This window comes from Tursiops truncatus, chromosome 10 (assembly GCF_011762595.2).
Source record: "Tursiops truncatus isolate mTurTru1 chromosome 10, mTurTru1.mat.Y, whole genome shotgun sequence".
Taxonomy (NCBI): Eukaryota; Metazoa; Chordata; class Mammalia; order Artiodactyla; family Delphinidae; genus Tursiops; species Tursiops truncatus.
Window position 1 is genome coordinate 82465911 of NC_047043.1, and position 24776 is coordinate 82490686.

The 24776-nt window shown below is 39.2% G+C and overlaps 1 protein-coding gene across 19 annotated transcripts in view; it reads left to right on the plus strand.

Annotated features, from left to right (window-relative positions):
• Positions 1 to 24312, plus strand: part of MITF (melanocyte inducing transcription factor) — a 223542-nt gene extending 199230 nt beyond the window's left edge. For 9 of the 19 annotated variants that reach the window (XM_073787556.1, XM_073787558.1, XM_073787554.1 and 6 more), the window contains 5 exons: positions 3598 to 3715; positions 6432 to 6506; positions 12012 to 12087; positions 15618 to 15789; positions 20743 to 24312. In XM_073787556.1, the coding sequence (XP_073643657.1) occupies positions 3598 to 3715; positions 6432 to 6506; positions 12012 to 12087; positions 15618 to 15789; positions 20743 to 21144 (843 nt within the window). In that variant the 3' untranslated portion in view covers positions 21145 to 24312. The remainder of the gene's footprint in view (positions 1 to 3597; positions 3716 to 6431; positions 6507 to 12011; positions 12088 to 15617; positions 15790 to 20742) is intronic. The other 10 variants (XM_073787557.1, XM_073787553.1, XM_019947739.3 and 7 more) reach the window with 3 other exon arrangements.
• The last annotated feature ends 464 nt before the right edge of the window (positions 24313 to 24776 follow it).

Sequence of the window (24776 nt, forward strand, 5' to 3'; positions counted from 1 at the left end):
CGCACCTTGCCATCCCACTATGACAACCAAAAGTGTCTCTAGACGTTGACGAATGTCCCCTGGGGAAAGGGGCAAAATCATCCCCAATGAAGAAGATTTAGGGTAGTGAGTGGTCACTTTAGCTCTGCAGATCCCCTTATTTCTGTGCTTAGATCTGCATTGCGGTCCAATAAATTGGTGCAGTGGTCAACGGGATGCTTGGCAATTAATATGGCAGACAGTTTTGTTGATCAAAGTGAAAATTAGCTTGACTGTCCAAAAACTGTAGACTGGGTATACGGTACTTTCCGGAAAACTATATTCCTACACATAGCAGTTTGTCAGTCACTTAAGAAGCAGGTACTCTGTTTCACCTACTTTTTTTTTTTGTGGTACGCGGATCTCTCACTGTTGTGGCCTCTCCCGTTGCGGAGCACAGGCTCCGGACGCGCAGGCTCAGTGGCCATGGCTCACGGGCCCAGCTACTCCGCGGCATGTGGGATCTTCCCGGACCGGGGCACGAACCCGTGTCCCCTGCATCGGCAGGCGGACTCTCAACCACTGTGCCACCAGGGAAGCCCTGTTTCACCTACTTTTATCTCGTTTACATTTTACAAAACCCTGTGAGATGGGTGATATGATTGCCACTTTTCAAACAGGGACGTCTCACCTCAGAGAGGTTAATATCATATAGCAGGTCAATGACAGGCAGGTTCTAACCCGGGTCTCTGACTCCTAAGCCCAGGCGGTAAATGACTGTACTGTGAATTTCTAAATTTGAGTATCCACACTTGGTTAGTGAGCACCTGGGTTTTTATTTGCTCAGGTTTAGTTGGAGATTAATTGAAAAGTGCAGTTTCTAATTGGTTATCATCAGCAGGTTGATCCTGCCCCCCCAAATACTACAATTAACATGCAATGTGAACCTCCTATCAAAAATCTCCACTCAGACACAGCGAGACTTTCCTTTTTGTAGAGTCAGCAAGATAAGCTACACAAAGTGCCTTTCTACTTCTGTGCCTGGCTCAGAGTAGGCGCCCACAAAATTAAATTTTCCCCAGCAAAATATTCCAGCAGACTCTCCGCTGCCCACTCCTAACCAGCAAGTATTGGAAAAGCAGCCGAAGCAGGAAGTCTTTTAGAGAACTCTCCAGAGGGTTATCAGCTGCTTTTTCAACTGGAAGTAATGAGGTTTGACCTCGGTGGAGTGCCCGATAAGGCATCTTGTTATAGAGATTTTAATTCATCTCTCTTTTTGGTCAGCACTGCTGTCAGTCCAGGCAATCTTCTCTGCAGTTTTTAACCCCTTCCCAATCCATTCCCTTCTGGGTTTCCCCCACTTCCACCCCACTTTTCCATCCATCTCTCTCCCCCTCTTGGGTTTGTGTCTCTCTCTTCCTGTTTCCATCCTGCCCCTTGTGTCTTTGTCTCTGTCTTCTTCCTAGTTTTTGAGTTTTTCACCCTCTTTTTCTGTGAGACTGCATTTATTAAATATATGTACATATAACATCTTCCTTTACATTGTGGTTAGAAAATATATTCTTGTCCTGGAGAAGCTTATAATAGAAGATATCTGTTCAATATAGATCCAGTGATGACTTAGAGGGTTTTTTTTTAAAAAGCTAGTTGCATTTATCACTTGCCTATTGTTTATCTCTAACAAATTATCATAATAACACAATTACATGCTTTGCATACAATTTGCATATGAAGCATAATACATATGATCTATATTTCTCGAGCTGTGGAAACAATTGTTTTTAGCTTGTGGCATTGAATCTGAAGTCACATTCTTGGTTTATTAATACCTGGTACTTCTTCCCAAATCTAAAATTCCAGGATGGGAGGATAAAGCTTTGGAATCTAGAAGGGTTACCAGATGTCATACCAGCTTTGTAAGTTTTGACTCTCTGACTGTACAGTGCTGTATTGAGACATATGAGCACCTTTCACTTTGCTGTATTAAGTTGGACAAGAATAAAACTGAACACACACAGGGCAAGGCTGACCCTGAGAAGGTGACCTATTTCGTATAAAACCACTAAGTGAAATGACAGCTAATAATCAAAGTCACTTTTTTTTTTATCAGTTCCTTAGCTAGAGGCCCTTGAAATGTGGTTCAAGGGCATTTTACATTATCACAATGCATTGTTCGTATGCATATATATAGTAAGATATGTGTAATCCATTTTGTACAGGATTTAGATGCTGTCTTCACAAAGGAGCAAAAGACTGAGTGGAGAAGAGAGATGTGCCCTGCTGATCTGTCTGTGCTACCCGCCCCCAACCCCAATTATATCAGAGCAAATGTCATATTAACGTGTTGGAAAATACCTTATTCTGTGCACAGCCCACCCCCATCTCTCTAGCTAGGAGTTTAGTTCATAGAGTATTTATTTAGAAGCCATGATAGGAATACAATGGCTGATGGCTACCCATGAGGGGAAACACATTTGATTCTATATTTCATGGTGTAATTTCATCTGTATGTTAGTGGTTATTTGAAAGAGTGAAATGTGTTGTATTGTGGTACAGCCTTTACCAGGTACCTCTTGATTACTAAACAGTTTAATCATACTTAAATGTTATCTAAATTTACTTTTCTCAGATTCGGAGTGTATAATCAAGTAAGGGAAGGGCTGAATGACATAAAATCTCACCTGGTAATAATAGTTACAGAAATTATTTAAGTTAAGCTGGAAATGGGAAGTGTCTGCCGTGGAAATAGTGAAGCCACCTATTTCCCAACAATTAATATTTAGAACTTTATTTCAGGGAGTGGCAAGAGGAAATGTCTTGGATCTCTTTCATCTACAAAAACGGGTGCATCAAACTCATGACAGGGAACTAGTTACAGGAAAATGCATATGTTGCAAAGGGAACTCATTGTTGGGAAAAAAACAGGTTCATTACTTGAAAATATTCAATTCAGAACAAGAGACAAACACTCATAAGATAGTTTAGGAAAGCTAAATATTTCTTTCATTCTTTTTTTTTTTTTTTCAAATGTAAAGTTTTGTTCTTTTATGAAAGCCAGTGGGCTCCCTCTTGTGGCTTTGTGAAAGATTTCAGTTTCAAGGAAAATAGCTTTTTAGCAGTAAGGAAACCATTTCTTTTCAAATAAGAAAACACTGTTAATTGCTTTTCCTTATAAAGAGAGAGAAAGAAATAAGGGAGGGAGGAAGAGAAGGAAGGAAAAAAGTTGACTTTGATGAAAAACGTGATTTGGTAACAAAGCCATGCCACATATGACCCTACCTATAATAATAGACAATATTTACTGGGTGTCTTCTATAAGCTACTACATGTGCTAAATAATGAGTTCGCACGTTATCCTTTGTCTCCATGCTCAAAATAAACCTATAAGCTGGGTAGCAGAGTGATTTTATGGGTGTGAGATTCTGCCTCCTTTCCTGTCACTAAGGGGAACCCCCTAAGGAGACCATATATCTGTGAATGAATGAAAAGGTAAACATCTCATCTTTTCCTATGTTAAAAAATATCTTTTTACATCACATCATTTCTTTTAAATAAAGTCTGGAATAGGATATGGGTTTTAGCTGAATAACTTAGGAATCGTTCAACAATTCATTTCCGTTACTCTTTTTCTCTCTCTAGTTACCTGTCTCTGGAAACTTGATTGACCTTTATGGGAATCAAGGCCTACCACCACCGGGCCTCACCATCAGCAACTCCTGCCCAGCCAACCTTCCCAACATAAAAAGGGAGCTCTCAGGTAAATACCCAGCAAAATCTCTTACTAGAGATTTTCTGTTAATTTTCTGGTAAGCAAAGTTATCCAAATAGTGACCTCCAGAAGTATTTCCAACTCGCAGACATACTTTTTTAGGTCTATGCAGTGGTTAAAACATTGAGCCATATTTTAAGATAGAGGATGTATCTTTGAAAATCTTTGTTTCCAGTATTTCTTGAGATACTGGGAATCAGGCTGCTGTAACTCCATGACACCCATTATTGTGTCTATGGCTGCTGTCCCCTTTGGGGTGAGGGCAGCAGGCAACACTTTCAGTTACGAGATGTCTCTCCCCATCTGGTGTTTTCCTTAGTTGCTCGGCCCCTAGAAACCTTTGAGTTTGAGAACCCTGGTCTGAATTTTCCTTTGACACACATTCAAGCCCACAGTTGGGATAGGGTAAGAATATATTTCTTACATCTTCAGATGCCTCCTGTTATTTTTGCTGTATCATGTGCAAAAGAGTTATTACACGGAGTGAAAAAATAAATCATCACATGGAGCAATGGGTATCATTTGTTCTTGAGGCAAGTGTGAAATTACCTATTTCTCCATTTTTGTTTAACACTTTAGGGAAGGCCTTTGGCCATTAAAACATGATGAAACTGTATTAGAACTGGTATTCCAACATGCTGGGTTTTGTGGCCTTCACCTCATCCCCCTTTTTGTTATTTGATCCTTGCATCCTACAGGATTGGGTGAATAGACTGAGACTATGGAATATAGATTTGGTGCAGAAAATTCCTCTTCTGTTCAAGGGTGTCTTGAAAAAAAAAAAACTTCAGAAAATCATGGCAGGAGAAAGAATTTTTTTAAAAAAATCATTGATTTGGTTTAAAAAAAGATGATTAATTAATACATAAAAACCATCAAAAGCCAACAAACAAGTAGATACTGTACAGGAAGGAAAAGTACAATGAAGTCTTAGAAAAGATAGCTAAATGAAATCTGTATTAAATAATGGTAAAATATGGTTAGAGTGACATGTGTAAAGTTCCTGAGTGCAAAGTGGAGTTTTGAATTATGTATATGATTGTTTCTTCAAAAAGAAAAGAAAACAACAGAAGCTGGGGGTAGGAGGAGGAAATGGGTGAAAGGGATATACATTTATTAAATTTTTTAAAAAGGCAGATATAACAGACAATATACTTCTAGAGTCACTGGTATCTTAGAAAATGACCAGTACAGACTGGACAAGGGTAAAATGGCAAGAAAAGGAGAAAAGGGACAGGAAATGAGGTTCAGACCACTGATAGTTTGGGAGGTAGCCTAATGTAGACAAAACAGAATAGGCTTGGGAGTCAGCAAATCTGACCTAAGAGGAAAAAACATTATCTTTATGAAGTCCAGTTTTCCCACCTGAATTAGGGTCCAGTCAGGAAGCAGAAACCACACAGGGATTGGAACAGGGAAGCTTTAAAATAATTATCAGTCAAGTGCAGGCAAGCAGCTACTAAGAGAGGAAAAAACTAAAGAATACCCTAAGGCTGCAGGGGAGTGCCCAAACTTGGAAGAGAACCCTCCTCCCCAAGGCCAAGAGGCCAGCGTCAGTGGGAAGGATGTGGTTGCTGCCACTAGATGGCAAAGGCGTTCACTGGTTGCCTTGACCAGAGTTGGTCCACAGTTGGTGGATTGAGGGTGACAGGCAGAGAACCACAGGGTGGGGTGGGCAAAAAGAAAACAATAAAAAAGTTAAGATACTGAAGTAGAGGGTGTGTGAACAAAAGCTGCCTGTCATGCTTCTATGTGAGAGGTAAAAAAAAAAAAAAAAAAAAGGAAATGATTTGGATTGATCTTCCTAACTGAAATAATTCAGCTTCTGAATTATTTATTTATCTATCTATCTATATAAATACATATAATAATAGCCATATAATAAATATATGCTATAAGTAATGCTGAAAAGATTTCTATTTTGAAATAAAGTTCTGAAATGATAGTGTGATGTTTTGGATATCACTTCTGAAAAGGAAATAACAGAGGTTCCTGAATCCCGGGATTAGTGAAATAACATTTTTTTCCTTGTTTTATTTTGCTCTCTGTAAGGCGGAAAGTAATCCCTTATCACAGAGATCTCACCAGAGTTGCTATGCAAATAGACTTTTCCAAATGGAGTTGCTACTAAATGCCTCTGTACCCTATGCCTATTTTTGTTTTTATAAACTCAGACTAGTAAGTAGTTGCCTCTAAGAGTCATTGAATCATTTCATTCTAGCAGGTTCTGACAAAACCTGGCTCCAAGTTCTTAAATAATGAGTTCATTTCCATTAATCAGTTAGAGATCCAATTTGGAAGCCTCTCGGCTTAGTTTTCATACCTTCGTAACATATCAGAGAAAGACTGAAAAGATCTATTGCCTGAAAAGAAAATTTGACTCCTGATAATACACTATGAACAGCAAATTCCCATAGTTTCTAGTTATTTATTTTTTTCTTATTTGTACCTGTATGTTTACAGCCTGTCAGACATCTTTGTTACTGGTCTTTTGCCATTCTGTAGAAGCTGAGTTTTTGCATTTATTTGATATATGTTGCTTTTGGAAAAAAATGCAAGCCTTTTAAAAGTCAAAAATTTTAAAACCCTATTTTTATTCAAGTCATATAAGTGTCCATTGCTTTAGAAAATAGGTGTTTTGTAGTTTACACTGTGGTGTGCCTTGAACAATTCTAATTTCTAATGACTTCATTCACATGCACAGCGCATATTTTTCCCACAGAGTCTGAAGCAAGAGCATTGGCCAAAGAGAGACAAAAAAAGGACAATCACAACTTGAGTAAGTTGGTTTTATGTTCATTATATTGGAGTCCATGTTTCCCGTTATATCAAAAAATTTCCAGACATTTTGGAGGAAAATTGGTTTCACCTGTTAAAGGTACCTTTTATGGAAGAAAATTGTTTTCTGGAGAGACCAAAGTATATAATTTTCCCTGTATTTTAATCTCAGATCAAGTTGAATCACACACACACACACACACACACACACACACACACACGCACGCACACACACACGTTTCCAGTATCTTGAGGAGTTTGTTGTTTTGTTTTTTGGGGTTTTTTTTTTTTTTTTGGTAAGAGGGAGTCTTGATCCCCACCTACCCAAATATAAGTTGCTCACACTGGAACTTATTAAAAAAAGGGGATTATGGGATCACCTTCTCCAGTGAGATTTAAAAGAAAAAAATTAAACATCTGGAGGGGAGACATTGGGTGACATGAGGAAGCCTCCTAAATTTCTGACTTTACCTGTGACTTAAAAAAGAGGTTTTCTAACATTTAAAGTTATTTTTTTTTACGTGCTTAATTTACTCTTGGTCACATCTTTAAGCTTTTTCCTATGAAAAGTTAAGATTTTTTGTTTCATAAACAAGTGAAAGAGGCTGAAAATAAAAAAGGGATTGGGCTTGGAAGTAGAAAATAGTTTGTGTGTGTATGAATTTCTCATCTCTTGCCCCCATCCTCTTTTTCTTAAACTGATTTTTAAGGATATAAGTTATGTATAAATACTTTGTCCTTATAAAAATGATAGAATAAGGCCAGAGTTCTCTGATTCCTAAAAATAATCATTGTTGGGTTTTTTTTCAATTTGCTGTTTGTCTTTCCAACCTCTTTCCAAGTATTTAAGAACATACACCCTTACACTTGCATGCAGAGGTTATAATAGAATGGTTTTGTGTATGATTTAACACAAACAGTATCGCATTGTCTGTATCTGTTACTGCCTGCTTCTTTAGTCACCAGTATGTCCTGAAGACCTTCTGCTGTTATTCATCTAGATCTATCTACTTTTAAAAAGCTGTTGCGTAGTATTCCCCAGTGTAACTTGTGATATTTCATAATCCTCGTACTGCTAAGTGTTCATGTTGTTTCTAGTTTCTCCCTATTATAAACAGTGCCACAGTGAACATTTGCAGACATGCCTCTCTGTGTACAGGGGAGTTTGTTTCTCCAGATTAAATGCTAAGAAATGGAATCACTAGGTCCTTGGGGGAAGGAGGTTGTGTGTGCATTTCTTCTTTTAATAGATCCTGCCCTTCCCAGTTCCTGTTTCACTTAGAAGAAGCTTTCCTCATCTTTTAACCAAGAGATTTCAACTAATATTTCTAAGGTCTCCTCTGGCTTCAAAGTAATTTTACTGTAAGATATTTCTTCTTTTAAAATACCTTAGAAATGAGATAATGATAATTTCTCCTAACTGAAATGTGGAAACTAAGTTGGATGTTGTGAAAAACATAATCCGCCTTTATTTAGTCACCTAAACTCTCAAGTTCAGGGTTGTCCGTAAAGTGTAAATATGATCAACTCTGAGGGCTATAAAACAACCTTAAGATCTCATTGAACTGTTGGAAATTAATACTCAAGTTTCACTTGCCCATTGGCATAGCTTTTCCTCTTCTAGGAATTTACCTTGTAAGAGTCCTTGCCAAAATGGGCAAAAGAATACAGTCATTTATTCACTCATAGCTACTTTTTGAGCCCCATTATGTACAAGGCACTTTTCTACAGAAGTGAACCAGATAGACAGGTCTCCCACCTTGAGGAGCTTACATTAGAGTCAGGGGCAGACAGAATAGAGGAGCGGTCAGATACACGCGGGTCGTTTTACAGCTTCGGATAAGTACTGTGATAGGAGTAAAAAGTACACGCGAGCATTGGCAAAAATAGTCATTATACCTTTGAAAAAGAGGGAGTAATTGGAAATAGTCTAAATATTCATCAGTAGAGGATTTGTACATAAATCATGGTACATCCTTATGAGGGACACTCAGTGCCTCTTAAGAAGAATGGGGTTGATCTGTTTTACTTGTTTACAATGTATTACTGAGTGAAGAGAGCAAACTGCAGAATAATATGTATAGAGTCCAGTTATGTAAAAAAGAAAACACTGTATGGGTGTGTGTGTGTGTGTGTGTGTGTGTGTAAGAAGATCTAGGAGTCAGCCTTATCATTGACAGTTTCCTCAGGCAAAAAATGTTGGGTGGTGTAAAGAGTTTGCTTTTACTTTTTTCTGTATACATATTTGCATGTTTTGCAAATTTTTGCAAGCTCATATCACTTTTATAATTGGGGAGGGTAGGCACTGAATTAAAAATAAAATGCAGTACATACAAATGTTGACGATGAAAGGTGTCAACAATATGCTGCTGAGTGAGAAAAGATAGATGCAGAATGGTTTTTAGTGTAATTCTGTTTTAACAATGTCATTCTTTATTCAATACAAAGTTGTTGGGGGCCTACTGTGTGCTAGGCTCATATAGGTACTCGGAATGCCTCAATGAATAAACATACAAATAAATAAACAAACAAAAGTATGCAGATATTAGTTGGTATAGAGCTCTATAAATGAATGGAAGAAAGAAGTATGTAGATGTTAGGTGGCAGAAAGTTCTTTGAGGAGACATAGTGCAGACAAGGAGGTCAGGATGGGAAGTGGTGGTTCACTCCTAAATAGGTAGTCAGGGAAGGCTCATGGGTAAATTTGAGTCATCTCACCTGAGGGAGGTGAGGGCAGAGCCATTCACGTATCTGCGGGAAGAGTGTTCCAGGCAGGTGGAACAGCAGTAGAAGGTCCTAAAGTGGGGAGTGTGTCTGGCTTGGTTGAGGAAGAGCAAGGCCCATAAGGCTGAGGGTGGGGAGAGCACAGGGGAGTCACCGTAGAAAGTGTGGTCACAGTGGGAGATGAGTAGAAATGAGGTCAGAGAGGTGGGAGCCCCCAGATCCTTGGAGGACGCCTTGAGGACTGGGTTTTTGTCTCGGTGAGAGGGGAAGCGATAGGAGGGTTTTCAGCAAGAGATTGACAGGCTCTGACTTATGTTTTAACAGCTTCTGTGTTGTAGTTAGACTAACGGGGGTAGGTAGTGATGGGCATGGGTGAAGCAGAGATACCACTCAGGAGGATTGCAATAATCCAGGCAAGAGATGGTGGTGACTTCTATTCAGGTAGCAGTGAAGGTTTGAAGTGGACAGGTTCTGGCAATATTTCAAAGGTAGAGTGAGCAGATTTTGTTGATGGATCAAGTGTGGGATGTATTGATAAAAGAAATAGAGGTACAGAATTGATGCCAAGGTTCTGGCCTAAGCAACTGGAAGGATGGAGTTACAGTAAGTGAGCTGAGAAAGCCCGTGGGTGGAGCTTTTTTTTTTTTTTTTTTGCGGTACGCAGGCCTCTTACTGTTGTGGCCTCTCCCGTTGCGGAGCACAGGCTCCGGACGCGCAGGCTCAGCGGCCGTGGCTCACGGGCCCAGCAGCTCCGCGGCATGTGGGATCTTCCCGGACCGGGGCACGAACCCGTGTCCCCTGCATCGGCAGGCGGACTCTCAACCACTGCGCCACCAGGGAAGCCCGGTGGAGCTATTTGAGTGGGAAAGACCAGGAGAGGAGCTCAAGTTTGGAATGCTGGGGCTGCCTGTTGGACCTCCATATGGAGACATCTAGTAGTCAGACTTACGAGTCTGGAGTTCCAGGGAGATGACTGGGCTGCAAATACAAGTATGGGAGTGATCAGTGTATATGTGGTATTTAAAAGCATGAGACTAAATGGGGTCACCCAGAAGTGAATGTAGACCGAGTAGAGTCCTAAGAACTGTGTCCTAGGCGCACATCTAGGCCACGTGTGTGTTTATTCTTAGAACATAAAAATAATCACAAAGGATATATAACAGATTTTGCAGTGGTGGTATCTGGATCATCGGGGATTTTTATTTCATTTCATGTGCTTCAGTGTTGTTTGTTTTTTTTATGATTATTATATGCTTGGAAAAAGTAAGAAAACATGGCATACTTCAGAGTTTGGGGGAAGTTAAGCTAGAAGATCAGAGGTCCAAAAATTTCTTCTTCAGAGCCATTTAGCATCACTTACTGTTTCTATTTTATAAAAGTCTGATAATAAGACAGTATTATACATAACTGATTCAATCATAGAAATAATCATTCAGCTAAGAAAAAATGCAATATATATTGAGAAAGTAGTGAATAATATTATTTACCTAAGTGTGCACAATATTAGTGAGTCAAATATAAATATATGTTAGGTTTTAATATGTGTAAAGTAAAATATTAATATCTTTAATCCAATTTATTAGACTTTAAGTTATTTGGAATTTATTTGTCAGGCTAGGTAAATTAAAAACATTTATTAACTCATATGCCTACTGTTTCACCCTCCTGTGAGAAGATGATAATTTAGTTGAACATACAGCTGGATTTATAAAAGAAGAATGCTGTTAGGATGCATGGTACAGTTAAAGATGCTTGACTTCTAGGATTATCGTAGTCAGTACTGTCACCCCCGGACACGTCTGCCTATTGAGCACTTGAAATGTGACTAGTCCAAATCGTGGCATGCTGTCAGTGTAAAATAGACACTGGATTTTGAAAAGTTAGTACAAAGAAAAGAATATTAAATATCTAGTTTATAAATTTTTATATAGTTTACATGTAGAAATTATAATATTTTGGATAGACTGAGTTTAATAAAACTATTAAATTACACCTCTCTCTTTTTCCTTATTTAATGTGACTACTAGAACACTAAAAATTACCTATGAAACTTGCATTATATTTCTCTTGGGCAGTACTGGGCTAGAGGAGGGGTTTTTGTATGACCTGTAGCCTAAGAATGTTTTTTACATTTTTAAATGGCTTTAAAATATCAAAATGCGAATAATATTTTGTGATATGTGAGAATTATATAAAATCCAAATTTCAGCATCCAATGTTTCTTGCCAGTAAACTAGATACAAAAATTGTATCTAGTTAGTATTACTACATTTTGAATTCTCTTAGCACAAAATTTGTGGAAATCTGTTTTCTCTCTTGCTGTGTAAGTACCTAATAACATGCTTAATTTTGCTCTTTGGCCCACAGAGTACTCACTATCAGGCCCTTTGCAGAAAGCTTGCTGCCCCTGGTCTGGAGGATCAGGGCTGAGTACAGGCTGTTCTCCACTTATTGCTGGGTGTCCTTGTCAGGTCCCCAGTATCACCAAGGTAGTTTCGTCATTTGTAACTGAGGATGGTAACTCCAATTCCAGGAGTTACTAGAGTCAAATGAGAATTTACAATCTCAGGGCTTCGTAAATGATAAAGCTCGATACAAAGCTAGCTCATTTTTTAAAGGGCTTTATCCTCAGTACCAAAACTAGGAGAATAACCAGGAAATACAGATTCGTTTCTGTTGTCCTGACTCAGCAGAATTAACATGCGCATGCCTTTAATGAGATATGCTAAATGCGTACATGTCACCATTACTAATAGCCCTTTCCTGTGCTTTTTTCTTGAAGTTGAACGAAGAAGAAGATTTAACATAAATGACCGCATTAAGGAACTAGGTACTTTGATTCCCAAGTCAAATGATCCGTGAGTACAATTGCATTGTATATTTTTTCGTACCTTAATGTTTTTTCATATGTTGCAAAAAGCACACAGTTATAAAAACTAAAGAAGTACCCCCTCTCCCTTTGTTCCATTTGTGAATACTTCTTACGCCTTTCTTTTGAAATCTGAAATTTCGAGAGAAATGAACTGAAATTGAAATCTGAAATCTCGAGAGAAATGAACTGGATTGTTCAAAAGTATTATTGGACATGAGCTGTTCAGCTTTGGATGTGAGGAAGTGACTTCCTGAAATCTGAGAATCCTTGGCAACTAAACACCGAACTACTAAAAAAATTCTTTTTATCAGTTCATGCAGGACAGAGATTTCAGTAGCTGATAAAGCAAGATTTGTTAGCTATTTGTTTGCCAACAAACTCGTACAATATCTGTAGGCATGGAGAGCTGATATTGGAGATTTCAAGTTTAACAGTATTCAGCAGACAAAAGGTCAATTTTTTCCCCAAAAATTACATGCCCTTTGTATTACCAATCTAGGAAAAAGAGTAAGTTTTAATCCTCTTATAAGCACAGGTCAGCTAATTTGGGTTTCAGCTTTCAGTCTCTCATGCCGCTCTTTCAGAGATAACGGTTGTAAAGATAATTTTCCTACTAGCAATGTCAGCAAATAGGACAACAAATACACAATTTTTATCCATTAGAAATTGGCCCATTTGTAGTGAGGGGCTCGAAGATGTATACATTTTAATGGCTCCCACAGGCAGTCTATGAAATTAGCCTTTGAATATGACCTTTTAGCTACCTAATAAAATGTAAAGATGAAATCAAGCATTATTCATGCAAGGCTTATTAAATTTGCTATTCACATTATTGTCAGGGAATTTGTGACAAAATAAAATAAAACCATTGCCCATTCTAAGGTGGTTTTGATGAATGTTCAAGCGCAGTCTCCATCGTCAACATTTTGCTTTCCCAGGTTTCAAGGAAAGCTGTTTTGAAACTCAAAACATTCAAAATCTCAGTTCTGCAGCACAAATGCATGCTACGAAGGGGCTGTGACCTTCATTTCCTATAGTCAGTCTTGCATGATAGTTGAAATTGAATTCCCATTTTCCTATTCTTTATCAGCTTTCACTTTTTAGCATATTCTTTTAAACTGTAGCACGTGGATCTCTTTAGCAACATATTATGAAATTATGGGGCTGCAGTGAAAGCCTCTATTTGCATATCTTCTTTCTCTGTTGTATTAGAATACTTGTGTGTTTATAATCTGAACTGATAACAATCTTTAATTGTAGGCATTGTTTCAAGATGAAATGGACTGCAGTCTGTATGGGGGTTTTCCTATACCAGGTTTCTGGAACAGACTTTGGGACTGCTATAGAGACATAGTCTAGCTGATCATGGTCTCAGCCCCATACCCTCTCCTGCCCTAGAGTCGATCTGCTTTTTTTGACTTTATATTAGGGATCTGTTTACACTTCTGTGTAAAAAAAGGGTCGCTCTCGTTGCAAAAAAAAAAAAAAAAAAGTTTGAAAACCCCAAAGCATAATTGATTAATTGGGTCTCACAAGGAAGTAAAACCCAAGAAAACTGGTTGGAATAGTCTCTTCTTAAAAATGGAGTGGCTGCTTGCCTGTTTCAGTAGTGGTCTCTCACTTTACTGGCCTAGTGAAGGCATCTTTCATTATAATTTTATTTCTCTCTGGCGGCTGAAGTTTTTGTTGTTTTCTTCTTAGCCCTGAACATTAAGCGGGTTGGCTTTGTGCTCACTCCGAGTATCTCAGGACACCTCCCTGGGTTGCCATCTTTGGTGCCCAGACCCCAGGGATCAACCCCTGGGAATTCTCTGGGGGCTGTAATTCAGCATCCCATGGGAGAGCTTCTGTTTTGTTCTTCATCTAACCCATATGAGGATCAATTACTTGGTGGCTTGTTTTAATGGCCTTCCATTCACATGTCCCAGCTGATACTTCCAATCTCCTTTTAGCAGCTAAAGATCATGGGGTAGGAGGTTTTCCATACATTAAATTGTTTTTGTTTTCATCATTGTCATTATCATCATGAATATTTTCTATAAGAGAGCTCAGGTTAATTTAAAGCACTATAAAAATATTACTGTTAGTTATAATTCTATTCTTAATTGTTTTCTGGGGTGCTCTAAACTTTTCAACTCACTTTTAGCTACATTTTAATGGCATTCTTAATGTCCTCATATAGGAATACAGTAGCGCTATAGTGTTTAAAAACTGAAAGGCACCAAACTCAGGCTACCTGGGTTTGAATTCCAAAACAGTCCCCTACTGGATGTCTGACTTGGGGAAGAATTCTCATATTTCTTTTTTCTCATCTGTTAAAAGAAAAAGGGGGAAGGAGGACCAGAATATTCCTACCTAGTCTAGTTGTTTTGAGCACTCAGTCACATAAGAGGAAGAGTAGTTTAGGGCATGGGGTCTGGCACCAGAGTCTCCAGGCTTCCCGGCTGTACCACTTCCAGGCTGTGTGACTTTGGGCAAATTACTTAACCTCTCTGTGCCTTTGTTTTCCAGTCTGTAACATGGGGATAATATTAGTGCCTACCGATTAAGGTTGTTATGATTAAGTGAGCTGCAAAGCACTTTGAAAAGTACCTGTCATGCAGTAAATGCTGTTTAAAGATAGCTATGGTAATTACCACGTTGAGTCCTTAACACAGTGCCTGCTCCACTGTTTGAACTGCATTCTAAACTTTTCCCAGCATATTCATATAAAGTGCCTCCTTTGATTCTAACAACATACCTATGAGGCTGCTCATACAAGCATGGTATCTTTGTTTTGTTTTCTTTTGCGGTACATGGGCCTCTCACTGCTGTGGCCTCTCCTGTTGCGGAGTACAGGCTCTGGACGCGCAGGCCCAGCGGCCATGGCTCACGGGCCCAGCTGCTCCGCAGCATGTGGGATCTTCCTGGACCGGGGCACAAACCCATGTCCCCTGCATCGGCAGGTGGATTCTCAACCACTGCGCCACCAGGGAAGCCCGGTATTGTTGTTTTGTAGATGAGGAGGTGGAGATCGGAGAGAGGTTGATATTGATGGGAATATTCATGATAAAACCCAAGGATGCCATTTTTATGCCACATACAATCAAGTAGTGAGATCTCACAGAATTTTTTTTTAATCATAGCTTATTCTGTCTGAGTGGGTTAACTTTTATAGTCCTAGAAAGCTGTAACTATTGAATATAGTGTTTAAGAGTATTGACTTTGTCATCAGCAGACCTAAATTTAAGTCCTGACTCCACCTTCATGTAGCTCTGGGACCGAAGACAAGTTGAATCGTCTCTGATTCAACATGTGCACAATGTCCCTCTGACTCTAGGCGCCTGTCCGGGTGAAAGAAGATAACGTAGAAGTCACGGGTGGACGGTGTCCAGCGAGTTGCCGGCACCCGATGAATGATAGCGATTCTCAACTTCTAATTGTTACCTCGTCTTTAGAAACTGAATGCTCTAAATATTGAATTTTCATGGAGCCTTCAATCCTAAAACAGTCTGTTTCCTTCCATTTTCATCCCAGAGACATGCGCTGGAACAAGGGAACCATTTTAAAAGCGTCTGTGGACTATATCCGGAAGTTGCAACGGGAACAGCAACGTGCTAAAGAGCTTGAAAACAGACAGAAGAAGCTGGAGCACGCCAACCGGCACTTGTTACTCAGAATACAGGTACCAGGCGTGTGCAGGGTGAAGGTGACTACATGTTAGTGACTTGAAGATGGGAGAAGTATAATGAGCCATGAGGGAGTTGATTTATGTGATCCTAGTACAGTCTGTACTCATTATTTGTGGATTCCGCTTTGTGATTTTGTTTCCTCGTAACAATTTATTTGAAACCCCCAGATCGACACTTGTGGCACTTCACGCTCATTTGCAGACATGTGCAGCATGGCAAATGTGACTTGGCTGGTGCGTTTGCTTCCAGTTAAGGTTGGGCAAGGCGATGCTCTGTCTTCTTGTTTCAGCTCATACTGTAAACAAGTGTCCTTTTTTGCTGTCTATTTAGTGCCACGTTTTTCACATTTTTGTGGGTGTTTTGGGTGATTTGCTGTTTAAAGTGGCCTCTGAGCATGGCCCTGAAATGCTTTCACATCTTCCTAAGCACAGAAAGGCTGTGATGTGCCTTATGGAGAGAAGTTTCATTCAGGCATGAGTTATGGTCCTGTTGGCCTTGAGTTTAATATGAATGAATCAATGATATGTAGTAAACAAGGTGACTTCAAACAGGAACATACATAAAACAAAGTTGCATGTTGATTGGTTGGTGAAATGTTGTGCGCAGATGCTTGCAGGACCCTAATCCTCTGTTCCCTCCTGGAACAATGGTTCGGCATTCACTAATTCAGTGTTCATAGCAACTCTGTAGCACGTCTTTGGCCATTCATGCTCCTGTGACAAAAACACCGTAGACTGGGTGGCTTACACAACAAACATTTATTTTTCACAGTTCTGGAGGCTGGGAAATCTATCAAGGTACTGGCAGATTTGTTGTGTGATGAGAGCCTGCTTCTTAGTTCATAGATAGCTGTCTTCTTGCTGCAAGTTCACAGGGCAAAAGGGGTGAGAGACCTCTCTGGGGTCTCTTTTCATAAGGACACTCATGCTATTCATGAAGGCCCCCCGCTTGTGACCTAATCACCTCCCAAAGCCCTACCTCTAAATACCATCACTTTGGGAATTAGGTTTCAGCATATGAACTTTGGGGGGCATAGCCTTCAGTCCATAGCCATAAGTACTGCAAATCTTGAGAATTGAGAGTAGTTGTTAAATACAAAGATACCTTAGTATTGAGTGGGGTGCAGTCCATGGTCAGAGCTCATGTTTATAGGGAACCTGGGACACCCAGAAGATCTTATCATCAGGGTATAAATTTTAGAAATAGTTACAGATAATGAAGTTATACCATATGTATCTTTAGCTTACATACTCTTAGTGGGAGAAATACTATTTTAATTATACATGTAATTCACCTGTCACTCAATTTAAGGAGTGTACATACCAACGTAACCATGAGCTGGGGGATCCCTGTAATATCAGCTCCTGGTGCTTCGTCATCACTTGGCTTTTCATGCTGAATATAAAGATGCAACTTCCTCTGGAACTGTCTTGAAGAAGAGAAAGAAAAACTGACTCCTTGCTAATGACTAAAGGAGTTGGCTAGGGTTATTTTAATTTACTTGCTGACTTTGAACACAACCAACCCGTAAGGGGCGATGACGTTGTATCTTCTTCTTAAGTAGATGGACCCACTTATACCCAGTTTCGCCATAGAGCAATGGTTGTGGAGCGGCAGTGTAGAGTATACGGCACTTCAGAGACTGCCTGGTGGTGGTTATTCCCCGATGATGAACTTATTTAACAGAGTCGTTTACTTCTGATTTCCAAGCTTAATACCCCACAACACTGTTGACGTTTCTAGATGTCACATCTCTCATGTCATGGCAGCGATCTTCAGCCCTGGGTCAGAGAGGCAGAAGGTGGTTCTCCTCTGGGGGTACCTTTTGGAATCTTGGTAGTGAAATAGAGGTTATGTGTCAGTTGAAAATCCCCCTTCCCTGCTTTCTCTTTTTTTGGCTTTTGCTGCTTGTTTTATGTTCCATGTCTTCAGTAATCAGACGCGGGTCTTTACTCTCTTGTACTTAGTATATATACCTATTTATAAAAGCAACTTGTACTAATGCGTCATTTCTTTATACAAATAATAAAATATAATAACTGTTGAAAGACAGGCTAGGTTTTGTTTTAAGGTTTCAAACGTATATATTCGTGTGAAATACAAATACCGTGAAAAATGTGAATTGGAAGTTGCATGGTGACGATGTCTTTGGTTTCTTCCAATGTCGGTGAAGCAGCCTTTAGAACTTCTGTGTATCATGGAAAGCATTATTAATTAGGAAAGCTGTGCTGCGCAATGAGCCTGAGTTCTCTAGGTGAGATCTATCACATTATGTAGCAATCTAAGTAACACTTTGTTCAGCTGGTAAACATTTTAAATTAAACAACAAAAGATTAGAGTAAGATGGATGCCTCTCTCAATCCAACTCTTTTTTTTTTAAGACACACTCCACATGTGAGAGCGCTGTTCTTATTATGTGGCGTAGACTTACCGTTGTGCATGTGTTCAGCTTGGGCCTAAGGGGTTCCTTTCATTTTCACCCTAAGTGATACATGCAAAAATATTCACAGAATGAAGAGCATGAAGCCTTACTATCACTGGGACTGCAATTTTATTAAGCAGCCCAGCGCTTTGAAATGATGCCCAAGGAGACTTGTGTGTCTGGAGACTGTGTGAAGGAACGTGCATATACTGGTGTGACATCTCAGGCTCCCATCTCTTGTACTGCATCTCGAGGAAGACCTTGCTAATCAAACATCCTTTAATACAGGCTGAACACAACTTTTCAGGAACATGGGCAAAGGTTGTGGGCAAAGGTTGAAAGGTTGTGTCCTGTTGGAGAGTACATTTCCCCCTCTCATGACGCAAGGTGACTTGCTTCAAATGTATATTCTGTTATTTTTATTGTATCACAAACATAGGAAGATGGCATTGGCTTGTAGAAGCAAATTGCTCTTCAGGATCAGTTGGGGTCTTTACGGTTCATTGTAGGGGAGTGGTCTAGGCATTTTCAGAAAGGGAAAAGGAAAAGAGCTTGTTTGGAAGGTATTTGAAATGAGGCACTGGGGCAAGTCTCTGACACTCAGGAAGTGAATTAGGCACCTAGGGCTGCCATTACAAATACCACAGACTAGACAGCTTACACAACAGAGATTTATTTTCTTCTAGTTCTGGAGACTAGAAATCCAAGATCAAGGTGTGGGCTGGGTTGGTTTTTCTGTGGCTTCTCTCCTAGGCCACCTTTTCCCTGTGTTTTCCTATTCTTGTGGCTTTTCCTATGTGTATCTCTGCGTCGTCATCTCCCCTCACCGATATTAGATGAGGACCTACCCTAAGGATCTCATTGTAACCTAATCACCTCTTGAAAGACACTATCTCCATGTACAGTCACATTCTGAGGTCCTGGAGGTTAGGATTTCAACATAGAATTTTGGGGAGGGGACACAATTCAGTCCATAATAGGAAGGATGTGAAGAAAGTGTAGGAACAAATTGAGGACTTTCTTGTGGAATTTAAAAAAGCAAAAAAACTCCCTTTGCCTTGGTGAGATGGGTTAAATGATGCATCCCAAACTTCAGTTACGTGTATGGAATTTTCATAACTTTGGCCGTTACTACTCAATCTTTATTAGTTCCCAGTGCCCTTAATCTCTTAGTTACTTTTTCACTGCACCTTAGACCAAAAAAATACCTACCATTTCCTTGTTAGGTGCTAACAACTTAGTAGCCATTTGAAAATATAAAACGTATAAATTGAAAGAAAAATCACATTTTAATTTTATTTTTAAGTAACCACATTACTTACTAGTGAGATATGTGTGCCTGTGAGGCACTGCACAGCTTCTCCAACCTTGGAGTCAGATTGGACGCTGCCACCCTCGTTTCCCATTCCACACTGATTTTCATGCAGGAGTTGTTTTTTTCTTTTTTTCATTTTTTTTTTTTTTTAATCACAACAACTACCTGAGACCCGGCTTTGTGTTGATATGATGTGATGGAAACAATGTAACACAATCTAATACTGGGAGTTCATTATAGTACCCGTAGATATCTCTGCACAGTGTAGGGAGCGTAGACCTGTACTGTTTACTGATTATTTTCCTTCAATCAGCTCACATTTTGACATTTTATTTTTACATTTTTTAACTTCTCCTCCCTGTTAACATTAACATCTATGAGAAACTGTCTCTGTATTTCATACATAATAAAATCCATATACAACCTAAAAATCATTTACTGTATTACCAGTGATACTCTATGTACTTTAAGGAAAATGGTGTTTATTAATTTGAAAGAGCAAAACATTTTTATTTTAACAATTTATTTTTTTGCAAAAGTATGATTTTTTTAAATTAATTAATTTATTATTTATGTTTGGCTGTGTTGGGTCATTGTTGCTGCGTGTGGGCTTTCTCTAGTTGCGGTGTGCGGGCTGCTCCTTGCGGTGGCTTCTCTTGTTGCAGAGCATGGGCTGTAGGTGCGCGAGCTTCAGTAGTTGCAGCACACGGGCTCAGTGGTTGTGGCTCACGGGCTCTAGAGCGCAGACTCAGTAGCTGTGGCACACAGGCTTAGTTGCCCCGCGGCATGTGGGATCTTCCCGGACCAGGGATCGAACCTGTGTCCCCTGCATTGGCAGGCGGATTCTTAACCACTGCGCCACCAGGGAAGTCCCTGATTTTTTAAAAATACTTTTTAAAGCAATTTTAGGTTCAGAGCAAAATTGAGCCGAAGGTGTGGAGAGTTCCCATATACCTCCTGCTCCCACAAGTATATAGCCTCCCCCAATATTAATATCCCCACCAGAGTGGGGCATTTCAACACTAGATGAACCTATAGTGAGACATCATTATAACCCAAAGTCCCTACTTGGCATTAGGGTTCACTGTTGGCGTTGCACACCATTTGGGTTTGGACGAATGCATAACAACATGTAACCGTCATTATAGTATCATGTATCGTACAGTAGTTTCACTGTCTTAAAATCCTCTGTGCACCACCTCTTTAAGTTTCTGATTTTTATTTTACTTTTAGGAACTTGAAATGCAGGCTCGAGCTCATGGACTTTCCCTTATTCCATCCACGGGTCTCTGCTCTCCAGATTTGGTGAGTCGGATCATCAAGCAGGAACCCGCTCTTGAGAACTGCAGCCAAGACCTCCTCCAACAACACGCAGACCTAACCTGTACAACAACCCTGGATCTCACAGATGGCACCATCACCTTCAACAACAACTTTGGAGCTGGGACCGAGAGCAGCCAAGCCTATAGCGTTCCCACGAAAATGGGATCCAAACTGGAAGACATCCTCATGGACGATACTCTTTCTCCTGTTGGCATAACTGATCCACTTCTTTCCTCGGTGTCCCCTGGGGCATCCAAAACCAGCAGCCGAAGGAGCAGTATGAGCATGGAAGAAACCGAGCACGCTTGCTAGCAAATTCCCCCTGCTCTGCATTCCCACAGACTGCTTCCTTTCTTGATTAGCAGATTTAATAATTTACCTGAAGGGGTTTTCTTGATCATTTTCCTTTAATATGAAAATTTTTTTTTCATGCTTTATCAATAGCCAAGGATATATTTTATTTTTAGAATTTTGTGAAACAGACTTGTATATTCTATTTTACAACTACAAATGCCTCCAAAGTACTGTATGGTAGTGTACAGTATCTGTGAACTGAATTCACCCCAGATTTTGGCTTTCAGAGCAAGAGGATTTTTGCATCAGAGAAATTGCTGTCCATTTTTATTCAGGGGAAACTTGGTTTGCTATTTGCATGCCTGTGACTTCCTTGGAAATGAAATGTAAAGTTTAATTGAAAGAATGTAAAGCAACGAAAAGAAAGAGAAAGAGAGAGAGGAGGAGGGTGGGGAAGAGAAGAAGAAAAAGAAATCCATACTAACACTTTTCCATTTTGTAAATGTATTGATTCATTGGTACTGCCTTAAAGATACAGTACCCTTTTAGCATCATTTAGTCTTTATACTGCAAACTATTTAAAGAAATACTATATTCCATAAAAGAAAAAAAATGCAACCATTTTCACGTGTATTGTCTGGTTAGAAAATGTAACTGATACCTTAGGTGCAACTGAAATTGAAGGGAGATATAGACCAAGGCTCTGAAACATGGGGTCTCATCTTGTTCTCATTCATTCTGTGCTCTGTTACAGTTTTCCTCATCAGTGAGTGTGATTCAGTTTTTCATAAGATATATTTTATTTTGAAATGGAAATTAACGTCCTCTCAAAGTAAAATGTTGAGGAGCACTGAAAGTTTTCCTCCTTTTTTTTTCTCCTCTTCAATTTCGCTTTTGATAAGAAAACCAAACTGGGCACATTTCTAATTGGCTTTACTATTTTTATTTTTAAATTATGTTTTACTGTTCATTTGATCTGTACAGATTCTTTATTATCATTGTTCTTTTCAATATGTTTGTATTAATTTGTAAGAATACGCATCTTAAAATGGCAAGTTTTCAATATTTTTACAACTCACTGGTGGTTTTCGGCATTCTTTGTACACACATGAAAGAAAACTTTTATGCAAGGTCTTGCGTTTAAAGAGAGCTTTGTGAATATTTTGTATATTACAGTCTCACTCAGAACTATTTTCCACACATTTAAGCTGTAGTATAAATAGGCTAAAACCGGCTTCCTAGAGAGAAACAACTTACATATTTATTTTTAGTGACATAAAACTAGCAATATCCTTGGAGAATGATACCATAGCGTTAATAAGCCCGTTATGGTCGTTTAAATTGGGGTTTATTTCAGCAAACCTGCTGAATGGTTTTTAAAGAGAGAAATACTGTATTGGCCAATTACTGTTACTTGATAACAATGTTTTAACAAACAGCAATGTTGTAAAGTTAGTTTCAGTGCATTATCTACTTGTATAGTCCTATGCAATAACAGTAGTGTTACATATATTCTATCAGGCCTAGATGTTCTATACAGATGACAAAAGGTGTTAAGAGGCAGGCTGTTGAATGGAGTTTCTCAGTAGCAGCCTACAGTTGAATAGCAAGTGGTATAAAGCATATCCATTCAGAATGAAGTGCCTTAAATATAGCAGAGTAGTCTCTAGCACTGACTGAACTGTAATGTAGGAGAAAGTCTCAAGATGGTATCTATAATCAAGAGGAACGTGTAGCATGGTGCCTATGTAGACAATATAAGAGCTTCCAATTTTCCTTCATATATTTTTAATATGAAATATATTTTAGTGACAGAGTGCCAACTTCTTTCATCAGGAAACCTTATTCAGGAGGTATTTGTGTGTGTGTGTGTGTGTGTGTGTGTGTGTTTTTAAAGAAAAACAGTTTAAATGTCAACTGTGAATTGGTGATGGATATTGGAGGGTTCAGACAGAAGGACTGTCAGATGTATGAATGGATGGCTTACGTGAAAATAATCAACCGCATAGTTACCATGCACGGTGGGCCATGAGAATCCTTGGAAACATTGATGATGCTATCAGTTTTACAGCTTTATGACTTAAGGGGGTAGGGAAAATTAGTTCCCATTCTTTCAACCCCCTTAATTGTACAGCTCTTTTCCTAGAATAGTGATGCAAATCTGCATGAACAGCTAATTGTACCATAGTGTTCATTGATACAATCATAGCAGTGTCTCTTTTTCTCTTCATATTTATATAGGGGGAGGGGAGCTGGGCGCAAAAGTCGAAGATCGCGATGATATGATGCTAGTTTTCCTTAGCTGATTTAGAGAGTTCTTAAAAATAGAGCAAGTTTGACTCACCCATGGCCCAGGGAATTTGGCCAGGGTTAAGCCACCTTATAGAAGGCTTTGTGGAAAGAAAGCATGGCTTCTCGTACCACTGCCCTGACGCTCGCAGCTCCTGAGCTCACCATTGCCTGCTTCTCCATCCCCTTCTTAACACAATTTCTGGGAGGGGGAAGGTGAGCAAGCTCAGGAGAATGCTGCAATCTCTGGGGTGGTTTTATTTATTTCTTTTTTGCCAACTAGAGTGTGGATGCGTCTTAGAGACTAGCTAAGCCAAGAGGCGGTGGTTTGAGCTCACTGTTTGTGACAAGGAGAATGGTCCACACCACTCCCCCCATTCCTGGGTGCAGAATTGTGACTTGGGGTTGGGCCTCCATATGGAGTGACCAAAATGCCAAACTTGTCCATCTGCCTCTGGGTATGGCAATGGAAATACCAAACCTGACTTTGCCAAAAACCATACAACCAACCTGGTCATACATAGGATGACAAAGTTCTTTCTGGTTGTTTTAAAATACTAAAGCAATAAGAACAAATAAAATACATAGGAAGTTAAAAGATATAAAATAAAGCACAAAGGAATGCACTTACTAATATTTTTTTTAAATGCACTGGGGAAACGTTGATGTTGATAACAGTATATAAAAACATCCCTATTTCTTGAAAAAAAATGACAAATGACTGTCTCTTGCGGACGCTTGGTACTGTAATGTTAATACTAGTCACCTGCTGTTGGATGCAGCAATAATTTCTGTATGGTCCATAGCACTGTATATTATGGATCGATATTAATGTATCCAATGAAATAACTGAACTGTTGTTCTTGATAGCCTCATTAAAGCATTTGGTTTTTCACATAGTGGTGGCCAATTGTGTTTAGTTAATGCCAATTTTGAATATTTTTTGCTTTATCAAAAAATAGGAGCACACATTTTCTTCTGACTTAATGAATAACAAATTGCATGAAAAAAATTTAAATGCCAGTAAGTACTTTTTTTGTTTTAAATGCCACTCTAAGATACTACTTTTTGGTTTTAAAGATTTTTGATTACTTTATGACTTGCACTGAGATGAACTATAATTATGCAGCTTTTCCCCCCCCCTCTGAATTTAGGGAGTTTTAAAAGTCCCAAATGCCAAGAACTCATTTTAGATATAGGAATTTTATTTTAAATGTTTCAGCGAGAGGTGGCTTTACAAAGAGAGAAATTGTCAGAGAAACTCTTGCATATTTACGAAAAAGGTACTGGGTTTTTAAAATACAAATTTGTGATAATGAAAGCTTAATATACCCAGGTTGCCAGCTTCTGGCTGTTTTTTT